The 11,448-nt window shown below is 35.6% G+C and overlaps 3 protein-coding genes across 3 annotated transcripts; 1 reads left to right on the top strand and 2 right to left on the bottom strand.

The window, feature by feature from the left end:
- The first annotated feature begins 2,695 nt into the window (after positions 1-2,695).
- On the top strand, positions 2,696-4,272 carry LOC134263584 (copine-2-like). Its single transcript, XM_062745972.1, has 5 exons — positions 2,696-2,716; positions 2,936-3,046; positions 3,198-3,326; positions 3,669-3,849; positions 4,141-4,272. Exons 1-5 carry the CDS (start codon positions 2,696-2,698, stop codon positions 4,221-4,223), a joined length of 525 nt encoding a protein of 174 aa, XP_062601956.1. The 3' UTR covers positions 4,224-4,272.
- A 606-nt stretch (positions 4,273-4,878) lies between these two features.
- On the bottom strand, positions 4,879-6,020 carry LOC134263581 (uncharacterized). Its single transcript, XM_062745970.1, has 2 exons — positions 5,521-6,020; positions 4,879-5,330 (listed from the first exon to the last, which is right to left on the bottom strand). The coding sequence occupies exons 1-2, from the start codon at positions 6,011-6,013 to the stop codon at positions 4,879-4,881; spliced, it is 945 nt and encodes a 314-aa protein (XP_062601954.1). The 5' UTR covers positions 6,014-6,020.
- Positions 6,021-10,133: 4,113 nt separating this feature from the next.
- LOC134263583 (complement C1q-like protein 4) lies at positions 10,134-11,183 on the bottom strand. The gene is made up of 2 exons (XM_062745971.1): positions 10,672-11,183; positions 10,134-10,577 (listed from the first exon to the last, which is right to left on the bottom strand). Exons 1-2 carry the CDS (start codon positions 10,826-10,828, stop codon positions 10,135-10,137), a joined length of 600 nt encoding a protein of 199 aa, XP_062601955.1. The 5' UTR covers positions 10,829-11,183; the 3' UTR covers position 10,134.
- Between the last annotated feature and the right edge of the window lie 265 nt (positions 11,184-11,448).

Below are 11,448 nucleotides of genomic sequence, written 5' to 3'. Positions count from 1 at the left end.
AAAGCAAAAAATATTTTACAAATAATAAATATTTTCTGTACAATGGTATATAAATGCCTCATTAGTAGGGGTACCCGGAGCAGTCTCGAAATCAGATATTAAAAATATGTAACACCAACGTTCTAACTCTTCGTGGACCCATAATAAGAGCGAAAATAATTCTATTTATGTGTATAATTTTTCAGCTTTATTTCAAATTCATGTTGTGCAACTTTGTTAGAATTTTGATCAGGAATACGGAGATCATAAAAAAAATTAAGCGTGGTAGAGCAATCTGCTAAGAACAAAAAAATGGATTTTGACGTCAAGGGCGGAGCAGCGATTTGTGTAGCGCAATGTAGAACTCTTTTCCAGACTCAACGACCTGCTAAAACAATAACAACGAGAAAAATAATGTGTTAGGGTTTGTTATTTCATTGGTATACATTTTTTTTTTACAATTAATTCAACCAGAGTAAAATCAAAAGCTCCGGACGACCATCAGTTATTACGTACGGTATTAATATCGTTTCGGTATTAAAGCTGCGTTGCATAAATCGACACTGCATCATTTTAAGATCACAACTGTTTGATTTGTGTACTGAAATATGTAATTACAAAGAAGGAAAAGTATTAAACGCCTCCCGATCATTTTACATGCGAAACCATCTCCGGCTGACGTGACGTTAAATGACGTAGTGATGCTGCTCCGGGTCGATAGACATATGCATGTTTATCATTTCCCTGAAACTTCTCTTATTATCATAGGAATTGGAAATTTTGCGTAAGTGTTTTATTCGTTCTTTATAAAATGTTCATGAATTTTCGAGCAGCCCTCGTATATAGATTATTATATTATACTTTCATGTAAATTAGTTGAATCTGATTGGTCGAGAAACATTTGTTAAAAAACATTATTACCCGCTGAATAATGAAGCCACGCCCTCCAGCGTAGCAACAGTCAACATTGATTGACGACGGGTGATATTCCAAAAAATAGCGACTGTGCAGAATTTATGCGCGCATGGTTCACTGTAATATGTTTTGTATAAAACATTCAGTATAATGTAATAAAACCACTGTCAACCGAGGCGCAGCCTCGGTTGACAATGGTTTTCGGGGGGTGAAAATTTTCAATGTTACACTCAACTACATGCAATATTTATATACTAGTACATGCTTTTCCAATTACTTTCTTTAATTCTTCACAAAAAATATTATCAACAACAAAGGAGAATTGACAGGAGTACTGCAGAACAACATATTCGAGAAGTGGTATTATTAAATATTGATTCTTAAAAACTGAAAGGAACTTTTAGAAAATTTAAAATCGTAACATTTTACCAAATTTGATATCATCAGATCTTTCAGCTTTTCAGCACTAGTTTTTATACAACCACATCCGATAATACATAAGAAACCAGGCTTTTTGTCTTTGACGTCTATAGCTTCTTCAATAAAATGGAAATAGAAAATTTACATACCTTGTCACCGGTCATCCACAAACTTATTTTGATAAAATCATTCTGGTTCTTCACAAAACTTCTCAGAAGTTGATGCAAATACTGTAAACCAACTTTTATTCGCGACGACTTTATTTCGCGATTTACCGGGAATAAACTCGTTCGCGACAATTTATTTTCGCGACCAAACCTATTATGGATCTGTTTTAGAAGACATATAGACCTTAAGGACCGGTTCGCAGCGAGAAATATTCGCGATGACGGACCTCTCGCCAACATCGCGAAAATTTCTCGCACGCGAATAAAAGTTGGTTTACAGTAATCGCTCTATTTCCAGTCTGTAGGTTTTAATGATAACGAACAGTGATGGATCTAAAAAAAGTATCTATCTAAGTATTAGCAATACACAACTTGGTAGAAGGTACAAATACGAATCACTAAAAATCCAGAGGTGGGATCAGGGGCATAGGGAGATCAAGCATCCCCGGTCCTGTCGACCAGTCACATCAGTATAAAAACAAAGGCCTATCAATTGGTGTGAAACAAATCAGCTATGATATGATCAAGTGAGAGGTTACAATTGCTTACAAGATCATTTTAGCGACCATATTATTAACGAATTGGTGATATAACCAAGGTTGTTGAAATCACTGTCACTAACATCAAGGTATTGGTTTGGTTTGAAAATTGATCGTACCTGGAGCATGTGGGTGATAGCAAAATATTACTGCGTAAATAAAGGAAGCTGACAGTTGAAAAGTTGGAATTATATTTAAATTTAATTTTGTTGTTCGTTGACCCTTATCATCATATGTCAGTAAAACGTAAGATTCTCTGATGTCTTTATGAAGCAGAATCTGTTCAAACCTTCAAAATTTTTGACCTGAAAGGATGTCTTTACATGTAAGATAAATTAAAGAAGTTTTATCAATCACAATACAGGTATTCATTTCATTCCTACATTGATGGTTATTTTCATGTATATTAACGTGATATATCCCATTGAACTCGGAATGAAAGACAATTAACTCAGATTCTGATATAATCTATGTCATGTTTTCTTTCGTCAAATCCCCCTATATATGTAGCAATATACCATTATCACTTGTATAGGGTGTTTATATCCTTCAATTTAACCGTTATGCAAGAGGTATCTGCATGAAATAATTTCTATTAAACAGGGCAGGCTATTGACAAATAGGTTTATGATACAAAGTTTGTTTGCAAATACTGTACAATGCATTCTAGGTCAGATGTTGACTGATGTCTCTCATGTAAGTTGTTAGGCATTTTGTTCATTATTTACTGATTTTCTCATTATCCCGATACATGTAGTGACAATTAAGGGGATGCTTACTTCTCCAAGGCATTTGATCCAAGATATGTTTGCATTGTTTGCTAACGATTTTTATTGTTTTAAATAATGTTTGAGCTTAATCACTGTTTGTTATCTTGGCATTTCATTCAAATTAATATTCTCTTTTTAATTACAGGATGGCGTCATTAACGATATCAAACGAACCCTAAGAAAATTGATTGCCATCAGTCACCTCCCCTTGTCTGTAATTTTTATTGGTGTTGGACCAGCAGATTTTAGCCTAATGGTATGTATCAAATAATCAGTCATACTAGAATTATACTGGATTGCAAACTTTTGATACTGAAATACTTCATACATTGGCAAACATACGATATTTTTTTTAAAGAAATGATTGTTTGGTCCACGTTTACAAAGACACATGTTTCGTACTACAGGAACAGTTCCATATAAATACAGACACACCTCTACAGAATAAGAAGACAGGGGAAGTGGCAGTACGGACAAACACGTACTTTGTTGCTTTTCATAAAGAAAATATCAACACTGGAGGGAATGCAGCGCTGGTAGGAATCCTTATACACTATATTCTGTATACTGTGAATAAAATATATATTAAACTATATACTGTATTGCTATCCACTCCTTATGTCGCTAAAGGTTAATTCACATAATGATAAAAGAGATAACTATTTTTGGGACAAAAGACATACAATTTCTAAGTTAAAATGCCATTTTTGTCAACGTTTTTCCCACGGAATATATTAAAGCATTGTATACATTTTGATTATGCACTTGATATATTTTGAATTCGTTTGGAAAACACAGTGTGCCATGGTGTAACTTTTGTCTTCTAACTGTTTGACTTTGACCGTTTGTGAATCCATTTAAATATACTTTATATCTAGGCTAAAGAAGCGATGGCAGCTCTATCTACACAGATTATCCAATACATGAAGAAAAACAACCTGACTCCAAACAAACCCAAACTGATACGCAACGAAATAATGGACTGCTTCACAGACGATCAGCCCAAACTTTTACCCAAATCTATGTCAAAGGCCAGCTTGATCTCAGTCAAAACAACAGGTGTGTCTTCAGTAGAAATAATGCTTGATTAAAAAAATATAATATTGTTTCCATCAAGTTAATTTATTTAAAGTTTGATAAAATTTTAATTTTGATTTTTGATTGTTAAACCAACCTTCTTTTAAAAAGTATTCATATGTGTTCTAAAATTGAAGGCATTAATTGTACTTTGTAATAAGTGTATATTCCCAAAAGAAGCTCAAGATCTACCCTTTTGCACAACTTTTCAAAATATCATACCCTATTGACCTATCCCAGTCACTTGATATGAAACATTATTTACCGTTACAGGTCCGGCATGCCCTACTTGTGGTGCTCAAATTGAACCAGGATCACAGATTTACAGTGACATTTTAAACACAAGTGTCACATGACAAGAAACCACCCCATAAACTATTTATAAAAAGTTACTTTTTTGCAACAAATCACCCAAAGCTTTATCTGCAATGTGTACTGCTGGGACGCTAATAATATTGAATTCTGTCAGAATCTCGGTAACGTTTCTGTTTTAACCATAAGAATTTTGAAAAATAGTCAGGATAAAACTAATTATTTGAATCCCGAGACTCACTACGAAGTCCAAATGTGATTTCGAAAAAATAAAATAGAAACCTTTATTCTTTGATATGGTGTTATTTATTTTGAATCTAATAATACTAAAATGACAATTATGGTGCAATTTTTGTAATAAAATGAATAAACTACTGTGGAATCATGAAAATGCATGAAGGCCAATTTTAGTGGATTATTTAAATTCTATACGTTGGTGGGGACGAAATTTATATTGTCCACTTATAACTAGGACCAATGACTTAAACCCTAGTGTTTTCATTCATGAAGTATGTAAATTCGTGGATGAATGGTAACCATAAATTTCACGAATATTAAGCCTTCTCGAAATTTACTGATTCAACAACTGGTATCAAAATCATATACATTTAATAAGTGTAACTGCATGGCACTTACGGAATGAAAAATACATTAAGAATTGTGAAAAGACGAATCAAAATTGGAATTAAACTGGCCTGACTACGACAGCATCCAACCAGTAAAAGAGGATCGGCCCCAGGAATGACTCATTATGTCCCCTGAGTTCCGGTCGTCCCCTGTTCTTATGTAAACGTCATCTCCTTTGTTAACGTGCACAGCAACAACATTTGATACACTACCATCAATATGTGATAAAGGATTAAGAAAAACTGCTCCAACAACATTGCTATTGACTACCAATTCTGTTGTGTGGGAGGACGACCCATACATTCTTATTGTCCAGGCGAAAACGTAGATTCCAGCTCGGGGTGCAATGAATATCCCAGTATAGGGATGATATCCGTTACCAACATTTGTTACCATTACATCGAATGTAATGATGTGATGGCCGACGAAAGCAGGAATTGTTTTGGACAAGTACGCATAGAACGCCACCGTATTGCTTGGAGATGGTGAGGTTGTGGGCGTTGTTAACGGAGCAAGAAGTCTTCCTGAAACACACACAAAGTAAAATGTGTGATTATTTACTTTGCATATTGATGAAAATATGAAATCAAACAAAATAAAAAGGCAATAGATTCTACATGTATTTCAGAATGAACTTTGATTTTGTCAAGGCGAAATATAGTATTTCATATACAGGTAATGTTTTCAAACTAGAATGTAACAAACAATTGATACCTCCTCTTAGTAATTTTTCACACTTTGGTTTTTTTGTAAATCTTGATATTTTTGAAGTTGTTCTTTCTTTCCCTTGGAAAACGCGTGGAGGTCTAAGAAAATTAAAACTGGAGCTAGGATGTTGATGATGTTTTCGTTGGTGAGCAGGAATTTTAGATTGCTTATGGGTTGTGGTATTTCCTTGAGATTCAGATGCTCTGGATTGGCTAATAATGGTCTCTTCTAAGTCATTGACTTGCCTCTCCAAAGATGAAATGCGTTTGTTTTGAGTAATGATAATCCTCTGAAGTTCTTCAAATGATCCCATGTTTGGCATGTCCCTTTGCTTTTCTAACAGGGAAATTCGCTCATTTTGAATATTAATAGTGTTTTGTAGATCGTTTAATATATTAACTACTGACCTCCAATTTCGATCAAAACTGTTTCCGTTGACACAACATAATAATTGAATGTGCACCAAAAGTGCAACAACTACGAAATGCATTGACGCCATTTTAGGTCGCTTTCTTTGGGACTCTTCACTTAGTATTTCTTATCTTTCTGATATGTAAACCTTTCCCAAAATTTTGCAGATAATGATATTTCTCCCTAAATTAAAAGAACAGTAATGGTGTTGAACCGAAATTCGCACACCAATTCCGGTCGATTCATTATGGACAGGGTTATAGGTGTGTGTGTGTTTGTCCATCTCTCAAAACATATGATGTAATGGAATTTTATTTTAGTTATTTTTGTAATATTTATGTGTATGCTATATTTACTTATATACAAGATCATAGGTAGCACCGGATTTTAAAAAAAGTTGTTAATGTGGATTGTCATGGCAAGAAATGTACTAATGAAGGGTAGAAAGTTGACCTCTTCCCATAACCATAATTAATACTAGTACTAAGGTTTCACTAACTCTGAATATGTTAAATGGAAAATAAAATAAGAATTATTAATAATAACAAAAAGAAAATTGGATTTCACATAAATAATAATTCTTGTTTTATGGTAGAGTTAAGAATAATATCTGGCTTATCAAAGGTCACATTGCCTAGAATGTCCTTTCGTTTAGCTGAAATAATTATCCAAATTGAAAATTGACGGAAAGTAAAATAATGGATACAGAATTGTATCAAGTAAGAAAATTCATGTAGAACTGCATGTAAAAATAATGGAATTTGATAACTTGAACACTTTATTTATTTGGTAATGTTAAGCTAACCCATCCTGCAAATGAAGATCGACCTTCGGGTCTACTTATAATTATTATATTTCCCCCGTTAGATATGTCAGCCGTCCTTAACATGACATCATCTCCCTCCTCAACATGTACAACGACAGTACCAGTAACACTGCCATCCATTTGTACGTTAGTACTGAGATGTGTGGACAGTACTAGTAACACTAACATCCATGTGGACGTTATTACTGATGTACAACGACAGTACCAGTAACACTAACATCCATGTGGACGTTAGTACTGATGTACAAGGACAGTACCAGTAACACTGCCATCCATGTGGACGTTAGTACTGAGATGTATGGACAGTACCAGAAACACTGCCATCCATGTGAACGTTAGCACTGATGAACAAGAACAGTACCAATAACACTGCCATCTATGTGGATGTTAGTACTGATGTACAACGACAGTACCAATAACACTGCCATCCATGTGAACGTGAATACTGATGTACAACGACAGTACCAGTAACACTAAAATCCATGTGGACGTTAGTACTGATGTACAACGACAGTACCAATAACACTGCCATCTATGTGGACGTTAGTACTGATGTACAACAACAGTACCAATAACACTGCCATCCATGTGGACGTTAGTACTGATGTACAACGACAGTACTAGTAACACTACCATCCATGTGGACGTTAGTACTGATGTACAACGACAGTACCAGTAACACTGCCATCCATGTGGACATCAGTACTGATGTATAAGGACAGTACCAGTAACACTACCATCCATGTGGATGTTAGTACTGATGTACAAGGACAGTACCAGTAACACTGCCATCCATGTGGACGTGAATACTGATGTACAAAGACAGCACTAGTAACACTACCATCCATGTGGACGTTAGTACTGATGTACAAAGACAGTACCAGTAACACTACCATCCATGTGGACGTGAATACTGATGTACAAAGACAGCACCAGTAACACTACCATCCATGTGGACATTAGAACTGATGTACCACGACAGTACCAGTAACACTACCATCCATGTGGACGTTAGTACAGATGTACAACGACAGTACCAGTAACACTGCCATCCATGTGAACGTTAGTACTGATTCAAAACGACAGTACTAGTAACACACTGCTGTTCATGGCATAATCTCTCTCCTCCACATGCACAACAACATACCAGTAACACTGCCATCCATGTGGACGTTAGTACTGAGATGTGTGGACACTACCGGTAACACTGTCATCTATGTGAATATTTGTTACTGAGTAACGAAATTGTTATTGACCAACAGTTCTGTCCTGTGGTATGATACTCCATACATTCTGATAGTCCATGTAAATACGTAGAAACCAGATCAGGGGGCTATGAATGTATCAGAGAGGGGATGGTAGGAATTTCCGACATTGGTGATAACCTAATCAAGTGTAAGAATGTGGTGCGCAGTTGGATAAGGGACGGATATCTATTATAGAAAGCGACAATGTTTTCGAGGGACGCTGCAGTTAAACCAAGAGTACAAGCGATCGTTCTAAAAAAAAAAATGATGGTATTCTGGAGATATGTAGAAAGCACATTATTGTTATACCGGTAATAAAACTTAAAAATGACATTATATTGGCTGTTGTATATCGACAAAGCTTTGTTGTAAATTAGTATTCATATGTCTTACCTTTTCTTATCGAACTTTCTTTGTGCTGTTTGATAGATATATAGAAATCAGACGTTTCATCCTGAGAGTATTGTAGCAGAACTCTAATATCACTATACCGTTTTTCTTGTATGCTCTGTCTACTCAGAAATTTAGAAGTATTTTTCATATTCCTTCTCTTTGCTTTTCCTGAGCTAAAATGCCCTTTGACTGGATAATCACACTTTCTTCTAAAAACAAATATAGTTTCTCTAATTTAGAAATACGCTCATCCTGTTGACTCTCTCTGTCGAAGACATCAGAGGCAACAGTTTTAAGTAACCTGTGATTCTGTTCTACTAGCTGAGGAATGCGTTCGCTTTTGATGTGAATGGTCATTTGGAATTCCTTTAATTTCTTCATGACTATGTCGGTAACGATCAAGTTTATACTGAGTACTTCATACAGGGGCCATTAATAAGATAACATTAAATAAACTTGACTCATTAAGTAAGAAATAATTTTATCCCCATTCCCAGTTTAAGTCTTGTGACCTTAACCATAATTATAGGATTCATGATACATTCTGAGATATGGTAATTTTTTGGGTTAGAAAATAACGAGTTCAAATATATTTATTTTGCACCAAAATAATAAAAAGAGGAAAAAGAAACTTTTTTAAAGTTTCGATTTGTTTTGTAAAATGACTACCTTGACCGGTCGAACATTTTTAACCGACGTTTTGGAAAACTTAAAGCTGAACACGACTCGTAAATAGAAACATATGGCGATAACGAACAGTATTCAAGATCAAAAGTCAGTAAAAAACAGAAACAGAGCAAACACGGATCTCCAAAGCATCAGAGGTGGGAATAGGCACATTTTAATTTGATCATACTAATCTATCTTCACATTCGTTACATCTGACTGCTTCATTGTCATAGTTTTCGGAGTGGAATGGCAACACATGTTCTTGTTAGTTAACATGCATTGTTTTTATTTATATATTTAAATGCAGTCACATGTTTTTGAATGTGTCTGTTACAGCACCGACCTGTGCAACTTCTGTAAGTTTCTTTGAAGTCTTGCTATATTACCGTAAAAGAAATATACTATTTTTTTCCCTACTGGGCACTGGGTAGCATGCGTCTGTCTATACCGATGACAACTGATTACATTGAACAGATATAACGAGCGAATAATGGAATATGGCGAACAAATCCCTTTTCACGAACCGTGTAGTTTTAATTCCTACATGTTGATAGACTGTCGACTGACTTGACAAATGACTGCTAGTAGTCAGACAATGATCAGTGTTTGGTCGACAGAATATTCTATGACTGCCTAAATGAAGAAATCGGTAAACCACTACCAGAAAACCTTGACCCGGGGGGTACAAAATTGGTACGCGGACCAAAAAAATTGTGAAATCGGGCAAGACAACGGCCAATGAACTGCTGACTACTGCAGATGAAAACCATTTTTGCCCCCCAAACTTGACGGCCGTTTGCCAATTTGTCTCTTTTAGAAATGTGAATCGACTTGTTTTTTTCGTATTTCTTAGGAAATTAAGAGATTTTCCGTTGTTCATAGCTGTTGTTATTGTCATCTTTTACATTCACAAAAAAAAAATAACTTTTAAAATTAGCAGCGGCCAGGTGTTCTAAACTTCCATGATCTCTATGCCACACCTTCTGGATCAGTCCATGCAGAAATATACGGATATTGCCCTCTTTTGAATAAAAAAAACAAGATAATTCATCAATTTATTTTAAGTTGTCGCCTTTATGCCAAAGCCCATCCTGCAAGAGATGATTTTCCAAGATTGTCACTGTAAATGTTACCATTGTTGTATTCTCCACCCGTTCTAAGAAAAACATCATCTCCCTGGTTAACATGCACCACCACAATACCGGTAACACTGCCACTGATAGTATTAGCTGAGTTTAGATATGTCGACCCAACAAAATTGTTATTGATCAACAATTCTGTTGAGTGATATGAATCTCCATACATTCTGATAGTCCACGTAAACACGTATAGACCAGACCGTGGCGCTATGAAGGTACCCGTATGGGAATGATAGGCATTTCCAGCGTTCGTGATTACGTTATCAAATGCAAGGATGTAGTGCGCGCTTGGAGATGGAACATCCTGTGATAAATACGCATAGAACGCAACAATGTTGTTGAGTGACGCAGTAGTTGTCACAGGATCATGCAATCGCTCTGAAAATGAAATAAATGCAGTAAGTAGAAATTAAAATTTTCTTCAAGTGATATAAATATGATTTAACGTTGGCAGTTTATCGCCGTATTTTACCTTTTCTTATCAAACTTTCTTTGTGTTGCGTGAGGGCATTAGCAAAAAAGGACTTTTCTTCTTGGGAGTTCATCAAATTTTGAAGTCGATCCTTCAGATTTCTGAAGAGTTTTTCTTGGACGTTTTGTCTACTCAGTAAACCGGAAATCTTTTTCATAGTGGTCTTCTCAAGCGTTTTCACATAAAAAATGTCCTTGGAGTGTTTTTTCAAGCGTTCTTCTAAACGCGAGTACTGCTTCTCTAGAATGGAAATCCGTTTATCTTGTTTGCTCTCTCTACTGCGGAGATCGGTAGCAATACGTTTTTCCAAGTTTCTGTTCTGATTCTCTAACTGAGAAATGCGATCACTTTGTGTACAGTCGTCTGGAGTTCCTCTAATTTCTCCATCACCGCCTTCAAGTCTGTATTGGTACTAAATGTTTCCCAACCATGACCATTAATAGGGAGATAGAGGAATTGGACCAGTATAAAAAGAAATAATCCTGTCTGCATTTCAAGTCTAGTCCTGTGTTAAAAGTGCTCACCTCAAATGTGTTATCAATGCGTCTTTAACGACACAGAAAAGAACTGATAAGAGGATAACCTTTTCTAAAAATATTTCATTGAGACTAGTACTGTTTTTTGCATGAATCTATTTTACCACTTGCTTGAAAAGCGGGAGGGTATATAGTAACCGGGATGTCCGTCCATCTGTTACGCTTTGGGGTACCGATCTCTTATCTGCAATCCTGTCATCATGACCACTGAATGAAATTTAGTTAGCTCATTGTTCACAGT

Source organism: Saccostrea cucullata, unplaced genomic scaffold (genome assembly GCF_032062105.1).
Source record: "Saccostrea cucullata isolate Sc308-1 unplaced genomic scaffold, CSIRO_AGI_Scuc_v1 ctg11377, whole genome shotgun sequence".
Taxonomy (NCBI): Eukaryota; Metazoa; Mollusca; class Bivalvia; order Ostreida; family Ostreidae; genus Saccostrea; species Saccostrea cuccullata.
Note: the sequence above shows the minus strand (reverse complement) of the source record. Positions and strands in the feature narration are given on the sequence as shown.